The sequence below is a fragment of the Miniopterus schreibersii genome (genome assembly GCF_964146895.1).
Source record: "Miniopterus schreibersii genome assembly, chromosome: 5".
Classification (NCBI taxonomy): domain Eukaryota; kingdom Metazoa; phylum Chordata; class Mammalia; order Chiroptera; family Miniopteridae; genus Miniopterus; species Miniopterus schreibersii.
In genome coordinates this window covers 38,013,217-38,038,771 of record NC_138106.1, presented here as the reverse complement: position 1 = coordinate 38,038,771, position 25,555 = coordinate 38,013,217, and the positions used below count along the sequence as shown (strand labels likewise).

The window sequence follows — 25,555 nt, the reverse complement described above, 5'->3', positions numbered from 1 at the left end:
CACCTCATACCCGTCAGAATGGCTGCCATCAATAAATCAACAAAACAGTAAATGTTGGCAAAGATGTGCAGAAAACGGAACCCTCACGCACTGTTGATGAGACATCAAATTGGTGCAGCCCCTATGAAAAACACTATGGAGAGTCCTTAAAAAATTAAAAATAGAACTACCTTATGACCAAGCAATTCTACTTCTGGTTATTTGTATGAAGAAATCTAAAACACGAATTTACAAAGATATACGCACCCCTACATTCATTGCAGCATTATTTACAGTAGCCAAAATATGGAAGCAACCTAAGTGCCCATCAATAGACGACTGGATAAAGAAGATGTGGTACATATATACAACTGAATATTCCTCGGTCAATAAAAAAATGAAATCTTATCATTTGTGACAACATGGATCAACCTAGAAAGTATTATGCTAAGTGAAATAAGTCAGACAGAGAAAGACAAATACCATATGATTTCAGTTATATGTGAAACCTAAAGAATAAAATAAACAAATAAACAAAACAGAAGCAGACTCACAGATACAGAGAACAAAGTGAGGGTTTCCTGATGGGATGGGGGTTGTGGAACTAGGTAAAAATGGTGAAGGGATTAAGAAGCAAAAATTAGTAGTCACAAAATAATCATGGGGATGTAAAGTACAGCATAGGGAGTATAGTCAATAACATTGTAGTAACTACGTATGGTGCCAGGTGGGTACTAGGGAAAAAAAATAATTCCTGCTCTAATTCATTGTTTTCAAAAAGAAAAGCTTAAAATTACCCAGGTAGTTCAGGCCAAAAGAGACAATGTACAAATTTCAGAATCTAAAGATAAAGTAGAGATCTGTCCTTCAATTATTTTTATATGTCAATATAAAAGCAGCATTTTGCTTCTTTGTATCAGTAGAACTCTCTTTTCAAACAAAATTTTCAGTAGAACACCAATACTTAAAACAGGTAAAAAATAAAGCTAACTGACAAAGATGCTGGGAGAGTAGATCTCCACCCTTTTCAATCGCCCATGAAGCCTGAGGCACCTCTGGCTCATGGGCAACGAAAAGCACTGACCTGGGCCTGCTCTGCTAGTCCACAGAGACTCACCACAGTCTCCAGTCTTGTCTGTATGCCCAGCTACTCCAAACAAGGTAACAATCTCATGTTCAGATAGCAATCTTAACACCACAGAACCCACCTATTTCTTTGCCCAGTTGAGAGAACTTCAGAGATCCCGCTGAAGAGACGACAGCACACCTGCCCCATGGCCCAGCCTTGATCCTAATGCTCTCCTTGGGCAGGTAACCCTCCCATTCAGATGTATTGAAGGGAAAATCTGTGGCCTCTACCATGGATACATTCACTTGGTCCCGAAGGTGGCAGAGCAGGGCCTCTGCACTGAACTTGACACCAGGCCCTGGCCCCTTGTAGGACACATTGTACTTGTTCAAGCTCAGGTAATTCCTCCAGATCTTCTGCAGCCTGAGGATAAGGTTTTTGGAAGAGCTGTCTTTGCTCCACATCTGGAAAGTTTCTAGCTCGGTCTTGGGCTGATCCCTAGGACTGTGGAGGGCCTGGCTGCCCCTGTGGGTGTCCTGGGTGTTGCTTGAAGGTGCAGACTGGGAACCAGGCCCCATGGCAATTTTCTTCAGACCCCTCAGCACCTGCAATTTCTCGGTTTGCAATTTAAGGGGATCATAGTAACTCCCTTTCTTCTTCTCCTTCCACATAGAGATGACTGCAAACAGGAGAAAGGCCAGCACACAGCAGCTGAATTTTTTTTTCAAGTTGGTGGGAATCATAATGAAAGATGCATTCAAGGGAGCCACTCTGTTCTGAGCAGGAAAACAAGCCTAGAAAAAGTAAGACAAGGCAAAAAACGATGTAAAGAAAATCTACAAGTGTGACTGTCAAGAGGCAAGGTGATGGGCGGAGCAATGAATTTAAAGTGACAAGATTTGAATTCTACCAGGTCTGCAGCGCTCTCGCTCGCTCTCTCTCTGACACACACACACATACACACAAAATCACTCTCAGTTTTGGTTTTGAATGTAGAGAACAGTCCTCAGACACTCCCTTCCTGTGTTCTCCATGCTTCCTTTTTACACTCTAAATCCTACTTTCCTCTTGTCTTTGTCTAGCTCCCCAACTGTACTCTGAACTTCCTGAGGTCAGGAATCACATCTCACACATCATTTGGTTCCTAGGGCCTTACACTATCTGTTAAATGAAGGTGTGCATGCTTGAAAAACTAAAAGAAAACGAAGAGCAGACTAACTGGTCTACATCATAAGAACCCAAACTCCCTAAAATCCTAAGGGGCCCAGAATTCTTCTAAAATTGCCAGAAAGAGATCTCTCACCATGGACAACACCATAGCTTTGTGATGCATCTCTCTAAGTGGTGTTGGACTCCTGAGTTAGAAGAAGAGCAAGGGCTAGCTTCACAACAAAACATCCAATTTCATGGAGTGCATTGTGAGTGCTATCAAGTGTCGGGAAGCTGGCTGACCTCATGGTAAAGGATAGGAAATCTTGGTAAGAGAGCAGACAAATGATCAATTCAGGACATGAAAACAAAGATGAATTAAGCACACAAGATGTTATTTTATTTAATGTCACCATAAACCAGGGCCACTGTGATATGCAACTCTAGTAAGCACTATGTTTACGACAGTCTAATATGAAGGGCATCTCCTGAGCTGTGCAGAGGCCCTGACCACCGCCAGCAGTGGTATTCTAATCTTCATTTATAGATCAGCCATCTGAGGCTCGGAGAGGTTAAGAGAAGTGCCTAGGATCACAGAGCTGAGTAAATGGTAGCACTATGGTTCAAATCCAAGAGCACTTGATTCTGTAATCCATGTCCTTTCTACAACATCCTGTACAGAACTGCTGGAAGTTCTGGAAAATGGACTTTACTAAGAAAATAGAGCCTAATAGTCCCTTTTATATCTAGGTAAAGACCTACTTTGTTTACCCAGAATTTATTGTGTAACTGAATGGAAGGTGAAAGTACTTTAACCTCAAACAATGTCTGTATCTTTTGAAAAACATTAAACTCTTTCATAAATAAATGGGTTAATTTACCATCATGAGTGTAGGAATCACCCCCTGGGCTTTTGCTAACCCACTAGGATCTACAGTTCCTTCCCATGCAGCCTGCTCCTAAGGATATCAGAAATAAGGTGGCAGTGCCCGGCCGGGCGTGGCTCAGCGGTTGAGCGTCGACCTAGGATCCAGGTGATCGGGGTTCGGTTCCCGGCCGGGGCACATGCCCGGGTTGCGGGCTGGGCAGCCGATCAATGACCCTCTCATCATTGATGTTTCTATCTCTCTCTCTCCCTCTCCTTTCCTCTCTCTGAAATCAATAAAGATATATTTAAAAAGAAAAAAAAAAGAAATAAGGTGGCAGGAGTACTAGGCCAGGTATTCGGAAAACCTGGGTTCTCATCCCTGTTCTTGGTGACCGGATACATCACTTAACCTCTCCGCACTTAAGTTTCTGTAGAGTAGTCCTCTCTTCCCTATCTCATTTACGGAGTGCTGGGAGAAAAAAACAGGTATGGTATTGTCAGGCTTTGAACTGGGTAAATGTAAAGACACAGGAGGTATTCTAAACAGAGACCAGAGAGCAGCCCCTCGACATGAGGACCAGGTGGAGGCGACAGGGGACAGTGGAGCACTGGCCAAGCCTCATCAACCTGAGCTTCAGGTCCTTCATCTGAGACTTTAATTTCAGCGGCATCCAGATCATTCTCGGAATCAACTGGCAGTACCATCCAAGCTGCGCTTCCCACCCCCCCAGACCTCAGGAACCAGGAGCTCTGGGGAGAAGGGTTCCTGCCTTGGGCTGCTGACATTTTGAAAGTGGTGAAAAGTAGGAAGAGGGAGAATTCAAACTTGAAATCAAGAAATGACAGAGAGGGCTTGTTGTATCATCAGAAAACTAAGAAACTCAATTTCCTCAGATACCCAACACAGCTAATCAAATGACTATGACAGCTGAAGAACTAGAGGAGGGAAAGTAGCATCTAAGAAGTGCCTACTATATATGGCAGGCACTTTACCTGCAGTCTCTCATTGAATTTTTACTATAACACTATGAGGTAGATATTAAATGTCCTATTTGAGGAAATGAAGAAACTGAAGCTTAGCAAGGTTACAGGGTTTCTCCAAAGTCAATAGCTAATCAGTACTAGAACCAGGATTCCAACCCAGGTCTCTCTAAAAGTTTGTGGTCTTTGCACCAAAAGGACAGGCATCTGTGATAAAGGACAGTGAAAAGTCAGGGTTAATCAAACAGGACTCAGAAATCAGGGTCACTAGAGACACAACTCAATCTGCCAGACAATCACAGAAAAACCACCTTTACCATCAGCACTATAGCAGCCATCACCTGGGTGCACATTTACCACTCAGGCAACCCTTTCACAGTAATTATATTCATGAGACCCAGTATAATCTTATGAAATAAGGAGGGAAAATTTTGTTAGCACTATTTATAGCTGAAGAAACAGATTTATATATATATATAAAATATATATATATTTTATTGATTTCAGAGAGATATAGAAACATCAATGATGAGAGTCATTGATCAGCTGCCTCTTGCACCCCCCGCCCCCCCCACTGGGGATCAAGCCCGAAACCCAGGCATGTGCCCTGACCAGGAACTGAACCTCAATCTCCTGGATCACAGGTCAATGCTCGACCACTGAGCCACAACAGCCAGGCAAGATTTTTTTTTAAAATATAAATAATTTTCAAAGTTGCATGAGTGATTCGGAAATAGTAGAGTTGGGACTTAACTTTTATGTGGATGAATGATGGGGACTATAGTCTCAGAAAGGGCTGGTGTTCAGCTTCCTGCCACCACCTACTCTCCAAGGTTGAGTTTCCCAGGGAACAGGAGCTCAGTCAAAGAGCCAGGCACAACACAGTCCTGCAGCTTTAAGACAGCCTCAGTCTTCAGGGTCTGTACCCCATCATGGCCTCAGGACACTCATCTGACACCTCCTGACTCTTCTTGAACACCACCCTCTGTTGAGGCCCCAAATCCACCAGCTCTCTGGAGCTTCTCATCATAGGCACTTTTAGTTTCAAGACCTTTTTCATCTCTCAAGCTGCTCTAACGAGACAGGGACTGAAGAAATTTAATCTAAGCAGCGAAAGCTGAAGAGAAGAGGTAGGAAATTTTTTGTTTTCAAATCCTTTGGGAAAATACACCAAGTTCTGAATTTTCCAATCTGACTACTTAAGCTTCCAGGCCTCTACACTGCTGTAATCTCTCCCTTAGTGCATTTGTCTGGCGATCAGACAGCATGACTTTTCTGCTTCTGATCTCCTGTGGAGCCCACCTCCCTTTTAGCACTATTCTTGCTCTGTCTGCTCCCATCTACTGCTTGCTTTTCACACTGATCTTTGCCAAAAGGAAACTCCTCCTGGCTCATTTCTGAAACCCCAGTGTCCAGCACAGTGCCTAGGGGACACTCAATAAAGACTTATTGAATGAACGGGGCTCTATCAATGAATCCTTACAACCCCCATCAGACATCTAGAAGAATACAATAACAATCCACATTATCACCTACAGAGAACAAGTCAACACTGAACCAACAGAAAGACAATCCCAGCAAACAGAGGATCCTGCCTCCTGTCGCAGTCTATCCATCACTGTATGCATAGCATCAAGCGCAGGATTTGGCAAATGGTGGGGCTATGTGGACTGATTTACAGAATAACTTCAAATCTTGTATTTATAGAGTATAGAAATAGCCAAACCACCTATTCCCACCCCTCATTAAATCAACTAAATATATATATATATGAAGGACCAAATCCACACCTCCAAGTGTTTCTTACCTGCTTTGGTTTATCCCCCTAGGGCCGCAGACTCTCCAGGTCCTCAGGATCTAGCACTATTCTTCATGGGAGGGATATTTGCTTTGTTAGGTTTAGAGGCCAAGGCTCATTTTTCTCAGGATGATGAATAAACATCTGCGAAGGCAAAAAAAAAAAAAGAGAAATAAGAGCTGTTTTCCAACGGGCAGGGTTAAAAATTAACGAGATGGCACTTCTGCTAGTCTCCAGTGTGGGCTCTGGCCTAGGCTATGGCTCAATCCAGAAAGCCCTGAGGACTCAGAAAAAGAGAGATGAGAGCCTATTTCAGGTGCAATGGCCTGGGGCTATGAACAACACAGACAGCCTAGAAATAGCCTGATACTGGATGAGAACATGCTAGAAAGACAAAGCAGACACCACAGATAAATCTGGGGAGAAAGGATTGGTTAGTCATTGGTTTGGGGATATATAAATGGCAATTTGGGGAAGAGAGGAATAAGTTCATTTCAAACTAAACTAGACAGAGTTTTTAAAATTATTTATTATCAAAGAATATTTAGTGAAATGTGAAAGTTTAATCATATAATGTTAGTATAAAAAATAGGTCATAACCAGTATATACTATCCAAACACAGAAAAATTTTTTAAATGTGCATGTAGAAAGAAAGGACTAAAAAATAAAATACCCTGGATGGTAGAATAATGTGGTTTCATTTTTTTATAATGTTTTATACATTCCAAATTTCTAAAATGTAGATCATTACTCTTAGAGTTGAAAAAATATTATAAAAATATAATTTTTAAAAGTTAAAAATACAATTCTATATTTGTCAGCTCTTTCTTGTTTCTGATGGAATGTAGAAAAATAACAAGGAAAATTTTGATAGAGTCAGTTGCATGAAAATCCCAAATTCATGCAATGAAAAATACTGTAATAAAAAGGAAAATAAGAGTCAAGGTATGCAAAGGGTTAATACAGTAAAAGCCTCTCAAGCAGGCAATCAACATAAGCAGGCAGACAAATCACAAAAATGGAAAATACAATTAACAAGCATATGAAATTATAATTAATCTTAACCCAAAAGAGGCAACTGGAATATTAAGATATATAAGATAAACAGAATTTACATTAGCCGGCCATTTTCAAAATGAAAATACTCATTTCTGGACAGACTGTAATGAAATTGTTATATTTCAAAGATGCTGTAGAAATGAACTTAACCTTTTTAGAAAGTAATCAGGCCATAGAATTAAGAGCTCCTGACTATTATCAAACTTCCAGGAAGTAAAACTAAATAAATAATTCAAAGAAGAAAAAGGTTTTACGTTTTGGTTTCTTCACATGTAAAATGATTTCCTCCCTTACACAGTGTGGTGAGGACTGACAGAGGATTAATGGAATAAAGAATGAGTTTTATAAAGCAATATGCACATGCAAAAAAAAAAAAAAAGTTTTCAATTTATAATGGTGAAAAATCTAAGGTTAGCAACTAATCTTCCAGCAATACTAAAATAATTAAACAATGGCACATCCACCATTATAGAATGTGTGTGTGTATAACTGTGTGTGATTTAAGTAGTAATAAGAAAAAAATGCTTAAAATATTATAACAAAAAAAAGTGCCAGAAAATGTCACCATTGCAAATAAAAGTTATGCACAGCCAAATACCTAGAAAAAACGTACATGCTTGAGACCTGATGACTGTTGATGAGCAAATGGATAAGAGATGAATTCTCACCTTTCAGTCTGGCTTCCTTTATTCTTTTTTTTCAATTTTATTTATTTTACTTTTTCCATCTCCATTTATTCCTCTATGTCCCCTTCCACCTCTGCCCCCCACCCCTGCCCCCAGTCACCACACTGTTGTCCACATGAATGAATTTTCTCTTTCTTTTTCCCTTTTGCCCAATCCCTCCACCCCACCCTCCCAACAGCACCCCCCACCCTTGGACCAGAGCCGGCTTCCTTTATTCTCATTATGTTAGTTGAGTGATTAAAGTAAAACTATTGGGGACGGTATCAAAAATACATTTCAAGCTTAAATATCAACTTGATACACAATATTAAACTGATTCACAATATCGAAGCCTGTCCTGGTGGATGCAGCATTAACAGAACTAAGAGGAAAGAGTAGTGGCCACAAACTGGCTTCATCCCATGATGTATGCAGAAATCTTTCCCTGAAACCCTGGGGTTCAAGCTGGGGGAATTTCAGCTTTTCATAACTGGGAAACAGGCAGGCAGGCCTTGCATATGACTCATAGGGCAAAAGTTAGAGGTGCCATTCTGTTCTTTGTCAAAAATGTCAGGGCTCTGTTTATGAATTTAGAGAACTGACTTCCTGGTAGCCTCCTGGTAGAGTCAGAAAATATTCCTGGTAGCTATCCTTCTTTTCATGTCATGTACATTTTCTTTGTGGCATGAGAGTTTGTAACGATGCATGTATTCATATTATTATTTGGTTCCCTTTGTCTCCTCCTACAAAAAAAATGTAAATTCCATAAGCAGAAACCTCATCAGCTTTCTTCACTACTATCTTCAATGCCCAAATGAGTGTTTGGCACATAGTAGGCATTTAATAACAATTTGTTGAGGGAAGAAAGAAAGGAAGAAAGGGAGGGAGAGGAGGGAGGGAGGGAGGGAGGGAGGGAGGGAGGGAGGGAGGGAGGGAGGGAGGGAGGGAGGGAGGGAGGGAGAGGGCATCCCAGCTCTTTAAAGTTCTGTTTCCCCAGGCATCATTAATGGAAAAGGTTCTTTCTCAGCAGCCTCCCAGGGAACACTCGGGGCAGTCACCCTGCATTTTGGACGATGCCTGTTGCCTGTGAATACTGGTTCGCTGCCATCCTCCCAAAGTGTGAGCTGCTGGGGCATGAGACATTTGTCTGGGTTCAGGGCACAGACAAAAGAGGAGTACAGCAAACCCAGACCTTCCTTTCTCACATCAACTGCACCTGCTCAGGACAACTTGCCCTCTAAGAAGATAAAAATCACTCCCCACTCTTGGTTTTCAAAAATCAACCAGTTGAAACAAAAGTAGTGCAAACGTAGATCTAAATCTATTATAGGTAATGAGGGCCTTCCAAAAATAGTCACTGCTGCTCATGAGATAATAGGGGTGACCAACCAGCTGCACAAGTGATAAAAGCATCAACTCATGGAGTGAGAAACTTTAGAAATCACAACAATAATAGCTACTATTAATTCAGTACTAGCTAAGTGCTAAGCACTGACTATAGCTTAGGGGTCGAGTAAGAGCCCTAGAATTAGACTGATCTGACCACGAGTCCAAACTCTTGCCTCTCACCAGTTACATGACCTGGGGAAGTTATTAAATCCCCTAACAGCTTCTTTACCTACAAAACAGAACTAATGAAAACAGAGCCTATCTCATAGGATTTTTTTAAATAATCAAGTAAGAAATACACCCAAAGGATTACACAATAGGGCCTGAGACAAGTACTATACACATCATTTCTTACCATCACCTACTCTGAATACCATTGTTACCTCCATTTTACGAATGGGAAGACTGAGACAGGGAAAATGAGTAATTCGCCCAGAGTAACTCAATTGTAGCACTCCACATGTCCCATGCTCTTTCATGCCTTGGTAGCCCTGCACATAAAGATCCTTCTGAATAAAATGTCCTTTCCTACCCTGTTCACATGGGAGCACACCCACTCAGCCTCCAAAACCAGCTCAAGTGTCACCTGGGCTCCACAGAGATTGATACAACTCCACTGTTGTGTCTGGCTCTCATCAGACTACATGACATTTGTCTGTCTGCACGTTTGCCTCAACGAGACTGAGAGCTCCTTTAAAATTTATCTCTGCTCTCCTGGGTCTAGCCAAGCTCTTCTCCAGCCAGGACCTTGAATATTTTAGCTCCTGGATCACTATCATTCTCTCCAACACTATTTCTCTCATAACCCATGGTGATATTAACATCCACCTACAGAATCATTCTAGTCCCGGGTCCCTCAGTCTACTCCGATGATTGTGACCTCAGCCACTTACTCCCAAGGCCCTATCTCTGATCTTGTCATTTACAAAAAAATATACCCCCTCCATAGTCTTGACTTCAGGCATACCCTCTGTAATCACCACTCCTGTCTTTGCAGCTGAGTCCAACTCATACCCAACTCCAACCAAAAACGGTTGATCCTACCGCCTTCCCACTGTCTCTCACTTCCTTTATATCCCCCCTTCCTTTCCCACCCAGTTTAAATTCCATTGTCAATTGTTAAATTGCGCTTTCTATCACACATGGTTGGATAAAGCCCAATTCTGGTTAAATCCAACTCTCTGTCCTACTCCATACCTGCAAATATGTAACTGAACATGTTAGAGAAAAATCACACTGTGATGCTTACTGATTTCACTTCAAGTTCATAGTCACTAACTGGAAGTAGCTACTTAATGCTTCCCAGAAATTATGTGCTACTTTTCCAGTCAATTCATCTGCCACTCTCCTAGGGGACTATCTGACCCCCACCCCCATGAAAATTCTCCTCATCCTCACCTTCGCCTTATTCGTGGAGAAAAAGAAAGCTACCAGAACAGAACTTTCACACACATGCCTTTGTATTCAGCTACCTTCCCTACCTACATTTATGCCCAAATGATCTCTTCTTCCTAGGGATGAATTTGATGTATCCAACACTTATAATATCCAACATTTGTCCACTAGATCCTATGTACTATTATCTACTTAAGGACATTCTTGTAGAAAATGTCCCCCTTTGTTCTGCATCAATATAGGTATCCCTCTCTCAAAGATCATGTCCATCAGCAGATAGACATGCTATTATTTTTCCTATCTCAAAAAAAAACCTCTTTTCACTGAGGCAGCCACCTCTGACCCAAATCAGTTGTAGCATCACTGGTAGTGGGAAACCTAAGACAATACATGTTTTCTGATGTAAGGCAAGAGGAAATGCACAGCACTTAATATGAAAAATTCTTGACCAAAATGTAGATTAAGTGTATAGATCAAGCCTTTATAATCAATTCCAGTTTTTAGGAAATAAAGGAGAAAAAAAGAGCAAGTTAAATGATACCATAAAGAGTTTTCAGACAAATCGTGAAAGCAGGACATTCTATAGGACAGTAAGTTGATGCACATGACAAACAAATGGCTTGAAAGATACGACAATCATATGCAATATGTAGACCTTGTTTGAATTTCAATTTGAAAACACCATCGGGGACAAATGTGATATTTGAATATAGATTTGATATTATATGATATTAAGAAGTCATTTTGTTAATGTTGTTGGGTATAATAATAGTATTATTATATTATTATTTATATATGTAGTTATGTTTTTTAAAATCCTATACATGTGAAGTCGTTAGAGATGAAACCTTTCTTTCTCCTTTCTCTCCCTCTCTCTCTCTTTCTTTCTTTCTTTCTTTCTTTCTTTCTTTCTTTCTTTCTTTCTTTCTTTCTTTCTCTCTCTCTCTCTCTCTCTCTCTCTCTCTCTCTCTCTCTCTCTCTCTCTCTCTTTGTTGTTAGTCCTCACCTGAGGATATTTTTTCCTTTGATCTTTAGAGAGAGTGGAAGGGAGGGAGTGAGGTGGGGGAGACAGAGAGAGACATCGATGTGAGAAAGACACATCAATTGGTTGCCTCCCGTACATGCCCCAAATGGGGCTGGGGATCAAGTCTGCAACCCAGGTAAGTGCCCTTGACCGGGAATTGAACATGGGACCCTTTGGTGCTTGAACCAATGCTCTAACAACTGAGCACACCAGCCAGGGCAGAGATGAAATCTACTTTCAAATACTTCAGCCAAAAAAACAGAAAGCAAATATGAAAAATGTAATATCACTTTTTCCCCAAATGTATTCACATTAAGCTATGTAGGAACAAGAGTAATATGTAAACTGTCCTTGGACAATATTGTTTGGGAGTGGGGAGAATCTGAAAGAGCTTCAAGAAAAAAGTTATGGCAGATCATTGTTTCTGTTTTCCTGAAGGGATTAACTGAAAAAGATACATGACTTTAAGTCACATAATTAGCCACTGCATGAGTTTTAAATATAGTCCATGTCCCTGTTCCTCCTGCAAAACCTCCTGACCTCAGATTAACGTTCCAGCTCCTGCCCTTTCTCTTTCCTTTAAAATAAAACTCCTCGAAAGAGCTGACTTTAGTCACTCTTTCCAATTTCCCTCTTCCCAGTCTCACTTGAACCCACTCCTTCAGGCCTCCCCTTGTCCAGGAAACTGCTCGTCTACGTCGCCAAAGCCCTCATGGCCTCCATGTATGTGCTCAGCCCTCATCTGACGCAGCCCATCAGCAGTGTTTATTCAGTCGGTCACTCCTCCTCCTAGTTTCCCAAACCTACCCCTCCTGGTTTTTCTCCATCTTACCAATCCCTCTTTCTCACGGTCTGTCGCTGGTTCCTCTTCATCTCCCTGCCTCTACACACAGAGGGGCCCCTGCGTTTTGTATTTTGTTCCGTCTGTACTCACTCTCTGCTGGCTGTGAGCACCCGGCCTGCAGTTTGAACTCAACACACATTTGGAGAGGTGCACTAAAACGAGTTCAGAAAGCAGGTTCTCTCAGTAAGTTTCTACAGAAAGGAAGTCCTTAAAAAAAAACCCCACAGTAGCATGAGGGTGGGGGTATAGAATCAAGCCCTCGACCCACTCCACCGTTCACCCTGTCATCTGTCATCTGAGTGGGGAGGGAGCAGCGCAGAAAACCATAGCGATCAGACTCAGAGCACATCAAATGATGAGACCGACTTACTAAAAGGCAGATTCCTGAACTCCACTTCAGTCCTTCTGATCCAGGTCCTCTGAGATAGGGCTCAGAAATCTGCATTTAGCAAGACCTGCTGTGTAGCAAGCACTACACGCAATGCTCTGAGAAGCAGGTGGCTTAGAATACTATTACTCAACGTGCTAGTCTGAGGAAGCTTTGCCAAGATCCAGCATGGGGAAAGCACAGGAATTCAGTGTAATCAACTTCTATAGTAGTTTGAAAGAGTATTTATGCCTGTTGAATCTAATAACTTTTAAAACAGGGCTTTTTTTTTTCATCATTTCATTATTCTATTGATCTGTGAGAAGGGGGGGCGTGGGAATCTGGTTCTTCCCCACTGATAGTTGGAGAACTTTGGCTTTGGTGAATGAGTTCAGGCTCTGTCATCTCCAAGCCCAGATTCAAATCCTGACTTTTCTGCCTGTCAGTTCTATGTTCGTCAACTTCTGTAAACCTCGTGTCTTCATCTGTAAAGTATGGAGAATAATACATTAAAATATGCTTCTGCAGGGTTGTGGTGACAATTTAATGACAGACTTCATGGCTTTGTAGTTGGCAAATCTGAGAAGCAAGTGAAAGGAACACATGAGAGTTTTACAAAGTGCCTGAATAGCTGCATTTGCTAGTGTTTACCTGAGGATGAGCCCAGCAGCCTGGCTAACGGTAGGGAGGGGGAAATTCTGCCCAGATCAAAGCCCTGAAGATAAAAGGGCTTTTCATTTCTGCTTGTCCCAGATGTTCCACACCCAGGAGGCAAAAAGGGTCTCTTAATAGAGATTAGATCTTTTCCCAGCAGGGCAGGTCCTGATGGGGAAGATGATGAAGTCCTCAGACAGGCCTGAGTACACTTCCCTGAGGTTTTCTAAAACATGGAGAGCAGAACTTTGTGGGAGCTGCTAAGTCCCCACCATGGATAGGGCAGCTGCTCCACAGTTTCTGACAAGAATCAGCCACTTTGAATGGCTAAGGAAAGCTCCAAACTCTGGATTAAGAGAGCCACGGCAAAGGGAAATCCAGCCACTTACTACTACCTTCAACCTGTGCCTTCACTGGCGCATATTTGTAGAAATATTTGCCTTCCTATCTGGCAGGTGCCTGGGGAAAAGCAGGCCCGTCACAGCCCATCAGCTCCCTTTCTGTATGCTGCTCACCCCCAGCCCCAGCCCGCATCCTGCCCAATCTAACCACACTAGAGACCACTCTGCACTCCACTTCTTAGTCAAGGGTAAGCTGAGGAGGAAGGAACAAACAGGAGGCTGAGAAAATACTGCACCCCACCCTCCAGCAGCACAGCCAATCACCCTTCCTTCGCACTGGGTCACAACCAACAGAGAAGTACACAGAAGAAAACAGGCCCCCCTCCTCCTCAGGAAGAGAAACTCTTTCACCTCCTAATCTTTAAAAAGGAGTTCAGTTGGTATTATGGACGATTTTACACATACGAAAAGGTAGGGGGGTGGGTAAAAAGGCTGCGGGACATTTACACGATAGGTTACTACTCTGCGATAAAGAAAGGTCTCTTACCCTTCGAGACAGCATGGATGGACCTGGAGAGTATCATGTCAAGTGAAATAAGCCAGTCAGAGAAAGATAAGAACCCCATGATTTCACTCATATGTGGAATCTAATGAACAAAATAAATTAACAACATAGAGACAGATTCACAGATAGAGAACAGACTGACAGCTGTCAGAGGGGAGGGGGGTTAGGGGCTGGGTGAAAAAGGCAAAGGGGTTAAAGAAATAAAAAAACTCATAGACCCAGACAACAGCATGGCGATTGCCAGAGGGGAAGAGGGGTTGGGGGAGATAGAGGGTAAAGGGGGTGGTAAATGCTGGTGGAGACTTGACTTGGGGTGGTAAACACACAATACAATATACAAATGATGTATTGTCGAAGTGTACACCTGAAACAGATCATCTTATTAACCAATGTCACCCCAATGAATTCAACAAAAAAATACAAATAAAAATTTTTAAAAAGGTATAGAGAATAACATCATGAACCTCCCTGTGTTCATAACCCAGCTCCAAAGATTATCAATATTTTGCCAATCTTATGTTATCTGTCCCCCACCCCCTTTTCTTTCCTGGAGTCATTTAAAGCAAATGCCAGCCTCATTTGTTTGGCACGTAGGATGGTATTAGCTATGTACCATCCTAGGGAAAACTGAGAATATAGCCTCTCAAATCATGTTCTATGGAGCTTACTTTTCTGTAGTATAACACCCACACACACCCACACCCATAATGCCATTAGCACTTAGTATCCAATTCCCTTTTTTTTCTCTCTCTTTATTGAATTTATTGGGGAGACACTGGTTAACAAAATTATACAGGTTTCAGGCACACAATGCCACAACACATCATCTGTACACTGTGTTGTGTGTTCACTACCCCAAGTCAAGTCTCCATGTATCACCATTTATCCACCCTACACCCCCTTCAACCAATTCACTTTCAAATTGTTACCAATTCTATCAAAAATACCTTTTACACTAAATTCCTTGAATGGTGATCCAAACAAGGCGGACACATTTTTTTTTGGATGATATGCCACTCTTAACTCTCTTTTAATTTATAATAGTTCCCCACTCCCTAAATTTTTTTTTTCCATGACATATTTGTTGAAGAAACTAAGTCATTTGCACTGACTCTGGCTGATGAAATCCTCACGGTATTAACTTACTCTTGTTTGCTGTTTCCTCTAAACTGAGTGTTAGATTTCAAGGCTTGTTAAAATTCAGGGGTTTCAGGTTCAATGGTTCTTGCAATATTTTTATACCTAAGAGGATCTAAGTCTTGGTTGTCTAAGGGAGTCATAGTGGGGGAAATGCACAGCGAGGCCTGAACTCCTCAACTTTGCAGGGGTCACTGTAAAAACAACAAATACCAATACTCATAAAGAGGTTCATTCATTCAGCAAATGCTTATTGTCTACTGGGATCCAAACTGGAGATACAGCAGTGCAGAGAGCAGCCAGAACTTGCCTCCTGGTAAGGAGGTAAATAAAGAGTAGAACAGCCCAGCCGGGCATGGCTCAGTGGTTGAGTATCAACCTCGGATGCAGGAGTTCACAGTTCGATTCCCAGTCAGGGCACATGCCCGGGTTGTGGGCTCCATCCCCAGTCAGGGGCGTGCAGGAGACAACCGATCAATGATGACTCTCTCATCATTGATGTTTCCATCTCTCTCTCTCTCCCTCTCCCTTCCTCTCTCTTCAATCAATAAAGATTTTTTTTTTTTTAAAGAGTAAAACAAAATAAATATGTATATAGTGGTATAATTGCTCTGCAGAAAATTAAAGCAGGGAAGACGGAGAGGAGAGAAGGGTATATGTGGGGATAGGATGGAGATGAGTTTTAAATTGGATAGTCAGAGAAAGCGTCACGGAAAAGGCATTTGAGCCAAGATTGGGGATAAAAGAGGGGTCATGCAGATAGATGAAGAAATAGGGTTCTAGGTGGAGGAAACAGCAAAACCCATAGGCTATGCCTGGCCTGTTTCAAGGACAGCACAGAGGCCGGGAGAAGAATGGGTGAGGAGAAGGGTAGTCTGAGGTAAGGTCAGGGAAGTGTTTGGAGCAAGATCATGTAGGGCCTTGGACTGGTGTAAGGATTCTAGCTTTCACTCTGATAAGACTTGGCTGACTTATGTTTGATAGAGATCATTCTGGCTGCTGCACTGAGAACCAACCTGTGATGTGCAGAAGGTAGGGGGAAAAAAGACCTTTCAAAAAGCTATTGCAACAATCTAAGTGACAAAGGCCCATGAGCCCATTTACTGAGCTCTTACTGGGTGCTAGCATTTTATATATGTTACCAAATTGAATTCTTACCACCACCCTATGGGGTGGGGTATTAACAATCTTCTTTTATAAATGACGAAACAAAGAATTTAAGCCATTTGCTTAAGATGTCATTGTAAATGGTCAAACCAGGGAGGGAGCCAGATTTTTTAACTTGCAAGCTGCTTGTGCTATCCAACATATGTCCCTCTACTCAGGGCTCTTTGAAACGCTCCTGAGAGCCTGTCTGCTTGACCAGGTCAACCACAGTTGCCAGGAACCATCTTGGACCTTCTGGTGACCCTCTTTACTTTGCTCTGATTCTCATCTCCTTAACTTCTCAGTGTGAAAACTTCATTCTCATCTGTATCTTAGGATCCAAACTTTCTGTCCCTGAAGACCTTGACACCCTATAGCCTCCTGAGGCTACCTCAAATATGCCTCCAGGAAATGGTCCATGTGTCCTGTATTCCAGAAATCTACAAAATGATGGGCTCCCTTTCTCTAACAACATGAACTCTTAATTCGTGCCACTTGAGTTGCCACTTAATCCTGTAATGACTACTCTTTCTATTTCCTTATTTCAGGGATGGCTGGCTTCCCCATCAAAAATGTACTTTTTATATGGCAGGTGCCATACAAAGTTGTGGTTGAAAGTGGCAACCCGCCCAGGAATTGCACTTTCCAGCAAGTGTACAAGCACATACCTTGCATCTGGGTGGACCATATGACTAGTTAACAGCAATGAAGCGTGAGCAAAAATAGCATATGTCACTTCTGGGTTTAGGTGATTAAGAAGTGAGACTATTTGTTACAGCAGCTGGAATTACTCTAATTAATACTGCTACTTAGCAGAGATTTCCTAAATATTTGTTTCTACTGGTCTAAGAACATCAGCAGAATTCTCAGGTATGGATTTTTTGCCATCCACACAGTTCTCTGCTCACCCAACATTTCACTAGCACAGTCGAAAAACAAATGCTTCCCTTAATTTAGTCAAAGCCACTGGTTCGTAAATTCATCCACACCAAGTACCTCTTGTGTTTGTTTCCCCCACTATGGTCCCCAGGTTTTGAAAGATGCTGTCAGCCAAATTTAATTAAGAATTTGAGTTCTTATTTGTTATCAAGTAAAGACATTGCTGCCAATAAGAGCTTCCGACTAGCATAAGATTGTCATTGTTATCCCAGGCAGTTGATAAAAGTCCAGCATGATACAAAGAAACTTGATGATTTCCTCAGCCTGTGTTGTTGGGATAAATGTGTTTCCCCCATCTAGGTTTTTGAAAACTAAAAGTGTCTGGTGGGTCTCTGGAGACCTGGGACAAGCAAAGGAATTCTGGTTTGTATGGCCTGAAAGTTACCCCAAGACAATCATAATTTTCTGATCCCAGGTGGCTCCTAAATAACAGGTACTATTGGTAGGCTAGACACCAAGGGGTGCTTAAAAATCTGTTTCCAGCTGCCCTCAACTAGGTAGAATTGAGGCATTTTTAAGCTTACCTGGAAGAATCTGGCTCCCAAGTGCTTAAAAATCAGAACGGCTATGTAAAATCAAAAATTTACCCTCTCATCATCTCAACACACAAGGAAACAGTTGAATGCACAGCAGCAGTTACATCAGAAAGATACCCCCTCAGGACAGAACAGCAGAGCTGTAATAGCTGGGTAGGGAAATTAGGCTGCCCACAGTTCTCATATGCTGAAGAGCAAAGGAGAAAAAATGCAAGCAACACAGGAGGAGGAGAGTTCTACAGAGAGCCCAAAGATTAAGAATTTTCCCTTAAATATTGATAACAAGGGTCTGATGACCTGCAGCTCTCTCTCTTCAAACCCCAGTTTAATTGACTTTCTTGAGAACAATACTGTCTGTTAATGCTGTCTTGAACATAATTTCCTTCAGGAACTCCTGGGCTGAAAATGATGCCAGGGCTATTTATTCCACCTTCCCATGAGGAAGTCAGGGCCAGAGTTTCTTGACAGAATCATTGAAGTAAGCTCTCCTTAAAATCACCAAGGTGACAACTGTTTACCTCTCTCACCTTAGCAAATCAATCTCTTTTAGGACCAGCCCATGGCGAAATGGGCCACCATACAAAGAGAAAAGGGGAAAGAATGTAGAAGAGAAAAAGTCTGATCAAGTATGTCTTCAGAGATGCATCCTACTCCTAGTCTCACAGCCATAAATGTCGGTGTAGGTCAAAGAAACCACTTAGAACACTACTTCTCTATCTTACCTGGGCATTAACACCACCTAGAAAGCATTTTAAAAATGTAGATGCCAAATATTATCCTCCATAGATTCTGATTTAATTAGTATGGACCAATAAACATTAATATGGACCATGAAGAATATAAAAGTTCACGCGGGCAGGGGGTGGGGGAAGCAGCAGCCTCCCAGAATGGGAGGGGAGTTCAGGACTTTACTGGAAGGAGGGGGGACAATGTCAGTCCAGTTACCATAGGTGATAAGTCAACACATGGGCTCAGGCATTCAATCCCTACCTAACACAGACTCTTCCACAACCCAGGGAGCTTACTGCCTCCTGATGGCCCAGAGTTATTGAGGAGCTGGCGACCCTCAAATTCAATCCAGGTCTTTGAGAATTTCAGGCCAAATTGTCATCAATTCTGAGCTCCTGCCCAAAGGGGAGACATGAACAATTAATGTCTGTGATAAGGCCAAGAGTAGTCAATACTATTAGAGAGAGAGCTAACAGCCCTTGCATCAAGGTGCACCTTTCACCTTTCTCTACTCCTGACTGTGATCTTGACTTTGATCACCAGGTAGCCTAGGCAGCAATGTGGCTGGCAATTAATCTCTTTGGAGAAGGAGTGTTCTGTAGTCTGATCGATCCCAGAAGAGGGCTCACACTCAGCTTCCACTCTTGTCCTGAGGTAATTCCCTCCTAGAAAGTGAGGGCTGGTTCTCTGGGATTTCTCCCTCCCTACAATACATATACAAAGACCAGTTAATATCTGCACCTATTTTGGTGCTCATTGGTGCATGTTGACCAATGAAAGTTTTGGATATTTTTCATTAGGGGACAGATACACAGATTTCAGTACTCACTAATCTCACCTCCAAACTTCCCTACTTGCCACTCCCTCCTTTCACTTCAGGGATCCAAGAGTGTACCCAAGGTGGAAGCTTCCAGTCTTTCCAGTGTGGAGTCTTCAACCTATATGGACTTCCACCACACTCCTGGCCTGAGCAAATGCTCTCTCTCCCATGCTCCTCTAGGTGCTCCAAGTGAGAATATTCTTCTTCCAATCAGACAGGGCTCTGGGGGGATAGAGTTCATCAACACCACTTCTGTTTCCTTTTCAGCACTGCCAAGCAAAAGTTATACAGGTGACACTCAATATCAAATTGGCGCCCACTGCCATGGCTTGTTGGATGTGTGTTGAGAGTAGGAGGTAGTTAATTTGTAAATAAATAATGATTTAGACTTGTACTGAAATCATCAATGAACATGAAGCACCTACTGGGCATGTAGCCATGTATAGAGAAAGAAGAAAGGGAAGTCATCATGACTGCTTTTAGGGGCTTCCTATGTGTCAGGCGCTGTGCTAAACCTGTACATATAATAGTTCATTTGATCCTCACCACCATCCTCGGGGGTTGGTGTAGTTATTTCCATTTTGCAGATAAGAAAGCTGAATCTTAAAGAGGTTAAAGTCTTCTTGCTGGTAAGTGGCAGAGCCAAGACTTGAATCCAGAACACTGTGAGACCGTGTTCTTAATGCTTGTACTCAAACAGTCATCTTGTTGGACCTGTGACTCTCTCAGCCACAACCATGTTCACTTAAGCCCAGAAGTAAACAGCTTCAGTTCATAAGGAAACCAATGGAATTGAAATTCTAAGCCCAGGACACACTTAGAATGCTAGACCTTTGGCACATCATCTCACTGAATCCTTCAGTAGCCTGCATGTCTGCTGTCATTATAGCTGACCTTTAAAATTTACAGTCAACATTTGGGATGTTGACTATTTGAGAACAGCCCCAAAGGTCCTATACATAAAACAGTCTTACATTAAACAGTCTGATTTGGCTGTGGAGTGAAAATGACACGTATGCACTAGGAAGCTGGCATGAGCCAGTCCCTTTAGTGCGTGAGAGAGCTCATCCCCAGGCTATGACCTCCATGTGTCAGGAAGTGATGGCAATAACTGCTTGTGAACTACAGCTCCCAAAGAAACAGACTGCTAGCCCTTGTCACGGCAAGTTTACATTCAGTGATAAATTTCTTTTAAAAAATTTATAAATGCCTGTAGCCCTGTATTCACAGAATCACTAAAGGACAGAAATCACTTAACTTGTTAGATTATGCATGACTGCATGCACAGGGGAAATAATGTGCTCTGGTGGCATGTGCACGAGCTCCTTGTCTGTCCAGAGAACAAACGCCTCACCTTAGGCCTGTTGTCGATAAATGAGATCTTGGTCACAATGATGAAGAGGGTGTTGAAGATTCTCAAAGATCCCAAGAGAACTCTTTCATGAGTGTCAAGTCTAGAATGTTTCAGCATTCTATAGAAGAGGAAACTGAAGCTGAAGAAGGTCCTAGGACTTGCCCGAGAATATCTGGCTACTAAAAGCCAACATGCACCCCTCCCTACAATCCAACAGTAAGGCATCCAAAATATGCCAAATCCTGCATGCAGACCCAATCACATGCAGACTTGAGAGGATGTAGGGGAAGGAAGGCTACAGAAGGGAGGGCGCTTTCCCTGGGCTCCCCACTGTCCTTCCAAACCCTCATCAGAGCTGGGGTAGGAATGGCAGAGCTGCGAGCTTACCTTTTGACCACATCCAATTAGATCAATCAGTTCAACCAAGATGCTGGTAACTGTGAGCTCAGTACAGAGGGCCCAGAGGTAACTGTCGCTCCCCCTTCCCTCAAGATGCAGTCTTAAAAACCACAGGAAATCAGAAGAAGACCCAAATACCTAACACACTATTTACTTTGTCTGTTTCACCCCACTAGACATTGAGTAACTGAACCATCTAGTTACCTCAGTGTTCCCAGGGCCAAGATCAGTACCAGTGGCTTAGCTTCGTCTGTCAAAGGAGGGAGTGTTTTCTTTTGCAAAGAAGCTCAAGAATCTTAGACCAGAAGGAGGGGCCCCACTGGGATCAAGGAAGCCTTCCTGATGGGAAAGACCTGGAAGAAAGAGGGAAATGGCATGGAGGTGGACCAGGGCAGGGCATAGGGCACAGGGAGAGGTTCAAGTCAGCCCAAGCAGTTATACAAAGCTGGGGCTGAAAGGGAGACTCGGGCCTCACTGTGTGGCATGGTGAGTGGCAGGCGGAAGAGCCTGGAGTTTATTAGCTACATAGTGAAGAGCCGATAAAAAGCTTCAGAGCAGGGCAGGAAACTGCCGAGCAGGTGGGGGGCTGTGCAAGTTCAGCAGGAGAGGAGGCACTCTGCAGCTCACGGCACCCCCTCTCCACTTCCTGAAAGCAAGTGTCCAATAAACAAATCATAGCCAGTGCTTCTTAGGCACCTACTATGTGCCTGGCACATGCCATATACCTGTTTAATCTTCAAAATAACCCCATAAGACAGGTAATTGTCTAACCTATTTTACAAGTGAGGAAACTGAGGCACAGAGAGGTTATAGGATTGCCCTACTGTGAAGAGGCAAAGCCAGAATCTTAACTCAGACTTGACTCAAGGTCCAACAGGCCAAGAAAGCTGGTTCAGCCCCCTGTGCTGATGAGAACAGAGACTGAAATGAGGAAGATCCTCACACAAGGCCCGGCTTGGAAGACTGGTGCTGAACTTCACGTGACCCCAGCTTTGGAGACAGACAAATCCAGATTTGGATCACAGTTTGGTTATTCATCACTGTGTGATTGTAGGCAAATGACATGAGCCCTTGGGGCCTCAGTTTTCTCATCTATAAAATGTGTGCAAAACCACCCATCTCACAGGATCTCTGTGAGGGTTAGAAGGATCAATCACGCATTATCCAGCATGTGCCAGGTGCTTAGTAAATGGTGACATGCAAACCTGGTGGCATATGGGAAGGAGGGGCAAAAGGCTGTGGCCTGGCTTAGCCACTGTGGGTAGAGGAAGTCTTCGTTTCTGAGAGTAAGATATAAACTTTTGGGAGTGTCACGGGTCAATATTTGCCTTTGGCTAAACATAGAACCTTGATATTCATCTCAACAAAACTGGTACCTGGCGCTTTCAGGGCTAACAATTTCAAACACTGCTCCACAGCAAAAAGAACCAGAATTTGGGGCCCTCACGAGAGTCAGGGGCAAGGGGCTGTTACAAGAAGGAGGAATTCCTAGAAAAGCCTGAAACCAGGACACAGTTGTGAGGTCCCCAGCTCTCCTGCCTAATCACTGTGTACTTGAGAGTCACTTTTCCTCTCCGAGCCTATTTCCTCCCAAAGCAAGGGGCTTAATACTCCTTACTTCACAGGGTTGCGATGAAGCACAAGGGAAATAAGAAATGAGAAGGGGCTTTTAAGCTATGCAGATTAAAACAATTAATTTAAATTTCTCCAAGATAGTGGTTGACCTTCATCACCTCGATAAAGCCATAGGAAATAAAGCTGTAGATGAAGTACCCACCCCCATCTGAAAGAGAAAAAAGAAACACTGTTGGACAAACACTCAAGACACTAAAGGTTTCTTCTATTGAAGTATCATTCAATGATGAATTGAGAACTACAACTGTTAAAAGAATCATTTCTCTATGATCATCAAGATGCAAACACAAAGTTGTTCAATCTTCTCAGAACTTGTATACCCCTGAGAGCCCAGGGAAGATGCCGGGAAGTTGGGCTCTCGTTTCCACAGAACGGAGCTCACAGCCCTAGATAGGAAGAGTCAGTAGACCCAAATCCTCACAATGAAGCCTGCTGTCTTCTCTCTGGATTTTCCCTCACTTTAGAAAATAGGCCAAACTCACTCCGCCTCCCAGCCTCACCCTTAGGTCTCTTGCAACTGGAATGTGCCCAGGGAAAAAACAGGCAATCAGTGACATGGTCCCAGAGCAAGACCAGGGCAGGCCCACAGCAGAGGCCTGGGCACCCAGTCTTGATTTCCAGAGAAATGCTTCTCTTCTGGTCAGCTGCACCCAATCTCTGAGCTGAGAGAGTATTGGGGCTTTCCTGGCCTCACCTGTGAGCCTGGGCCAGATGGTGTTCAAATAAACTAAAGGGTACCCACTCCCTTCAACCTCTCAACCCCTACTCCCCCCACCAATCAAAAGCAGTAGAGAAAAAATACTTTGAGTTTTCACTTGGTCTTCAAGCAGACAGGTTATTTAGAATCACAACCCCCTCCTCTGTTTGGGCTCTTCCCAGTCATCTGGAATGGGTGTATGCATGTAGCAGGAACATGTCCAACTTAGGGGCTCTGAGCCTGGACACAGAGTGAGAGTGGGAGGAAGATTTTAAAGATGTTGTTCTACTTTCCTTGGCCTACATGGTTTTGGATGAGAGAAGTCTGCAGTTATTTGAGCAGGTTTTCCTAATGCCTAAGTGCCATATTTCCCTGGCTGCTCTCAATAATTTTTTTTTAATCTTTGGTTTTCAACAATTTAACTATGATGTGGCTAAGTAGTTGTTGAGTTTACCCTGTTTGGGATTCACTGAGATTCTATAATTTGTAAATTTATGTCTTTCATCAAATTTGGGACATTTTCATCCATTCTAACTTCAAATATTTTTCCTGCACCAAAATCTTTTTTTTTACCTTTTGGAATGACACTCAATAACAGGAATTTTTCAACTTTTAATGTTGTCCCACAGTATCCTGAGACACTCCTCATTTTTTTCCAATAAAAAGTACATTTACAACCTAAAACTAATTATTGAATGCCAACTGTAATTGAAAATTTTTAAGTTAAAACATCAAAAAGTACATTTACAAATATTATGTAATTTCCATTGATCTATCTTCAAGTTCACTGCCTTTTTTCCCCTGTCATCTTCTTTGTCATTGAGTCCATGCAGTAAATTTATTACTTCAGATGTTGTGTTTTCAGTTCTAAAACACCCATCTGGTTATTTTGTATAGTTTCTATTTTCTGCTGAGAACTTCTATCTTTTAATTCAAGAGTGGAAAATGGTTATAAATAGTTATTTTAAGTCTGTCTGATAATTGCACCATCTGAGTCATCTCAGGGTTGGAACATGCTGTCTTTTCCTTTGAGTATTGTTCAGATTTTCCTGGTTTTTTAATATTGAGTAAACTTGGGTTGTACACTGGACTTTTGAATAGTATGTTGTGAGACTGGATCTTACTAAAAACCTCTGAAAAAATGTTGATATTTTTGTTTGTTTAGCAGATAATTAACTCACCTACATTCAAATTGAAAGTTCTGTCTTACCTTTTGTAACTGCTAACTCTGGTTTCAATTTGGTTTTCAAAGCATTTCACAGGCCATTTGGGTCTTCCTGTCACATAGGCAACTCATAGGTTTACCTGGGACTTGGGTAGTGTTCATATCAGAGTTAAGTTCTCAAAACCTTTGTTGTGTTTCTTTGGGTCTGTACCATGCACGCAAGCACACCTTGTAGTATGCCCATGACTTACATCAGTCCATACACAGACTTAGTGGGTCCCTTTTCTATCTCTCTGGCTTCCAGTGGCTCCTTTTCCTGGTTCCCCTGGCTGAAAAGATGGGGTTAACCCAGTGACTATCATTTTTGTTTCAGTAAATACTTAAACGAACCAAATTTGTGTGTCTGAGTGGATCCTTTGAGAAGCCATGTAGCAGAATGGGAGGATAACTGCATATGGTGGGCGAGGAGATCTGGCTTCCAGGACTGGATCTCCTTTGGGTCTGAGTTTTCTGTTCTAAATCATGACTACCCAGAATAAACTGATCTTTACCTGCACATAGCTGACCTTTGTAAAAGGCAAATGGAATTGGGTCATTTTTAAGTTTACCCTCCAGTGTCTTCCTGATACACACAGAATAAAATCCAAACTCTTTAAAAAAAAAGTCTTTATTGATTTCAAAGAGAGAAAGGAAGAGAAATACCAGTGGTGAGAGAGTCATTGATTGGCTGCCTCCTGCATGCCCCCGGCTGGGGATTGAGCCCACAGCCCGGGCATGTGCCCTGACTGGGAATCGAACCACTATCTCCTGGATCATGGGTTGATGTTCAACTGCTAAGCCACGCTGGCCA

General features: G+C 42.5%; 1 protein-coding gene across 6 annotated transcripts in view; it reads right to left on the bottom strand.

Annotated features, from left to right (window-relative positions):
* Positions 1 to 25,555, bottom strand: part of ST6GAL1 (ST6 beta-galactoside alpha-2,6-sialyltransferase 1) — a 114,836-nt gene that overhangs the window by 31,508 nt on the left and 57,773 nt on the right. For 5 of the 6 annotated variants that reach the window (XM_081137625.1, XM_081137627.1, XM_081137629.1 and 2 more), the window contains 2 exons: positions 5,854 to 5,988; positions 1,188 to 1,842 (listed from right to left, as the gene is read on the bottom strand). In XM_081137625.1, coding sequence (XP_080993751.1) covers positions 1,188 to 1,791 — 604 coding nt within the window. In that variant the 5' untranslated portion in view covers positions 1,792 to 1,842; positions 5,854 to 5,988. The remainder of the gene's footprint in view (positions 1 to 1,187; positions 1,843 to 5,853; positions 5,989 to 25,555) is intronic. The other variant, XM_081137630.1, reaches the window with a different exon arrangement.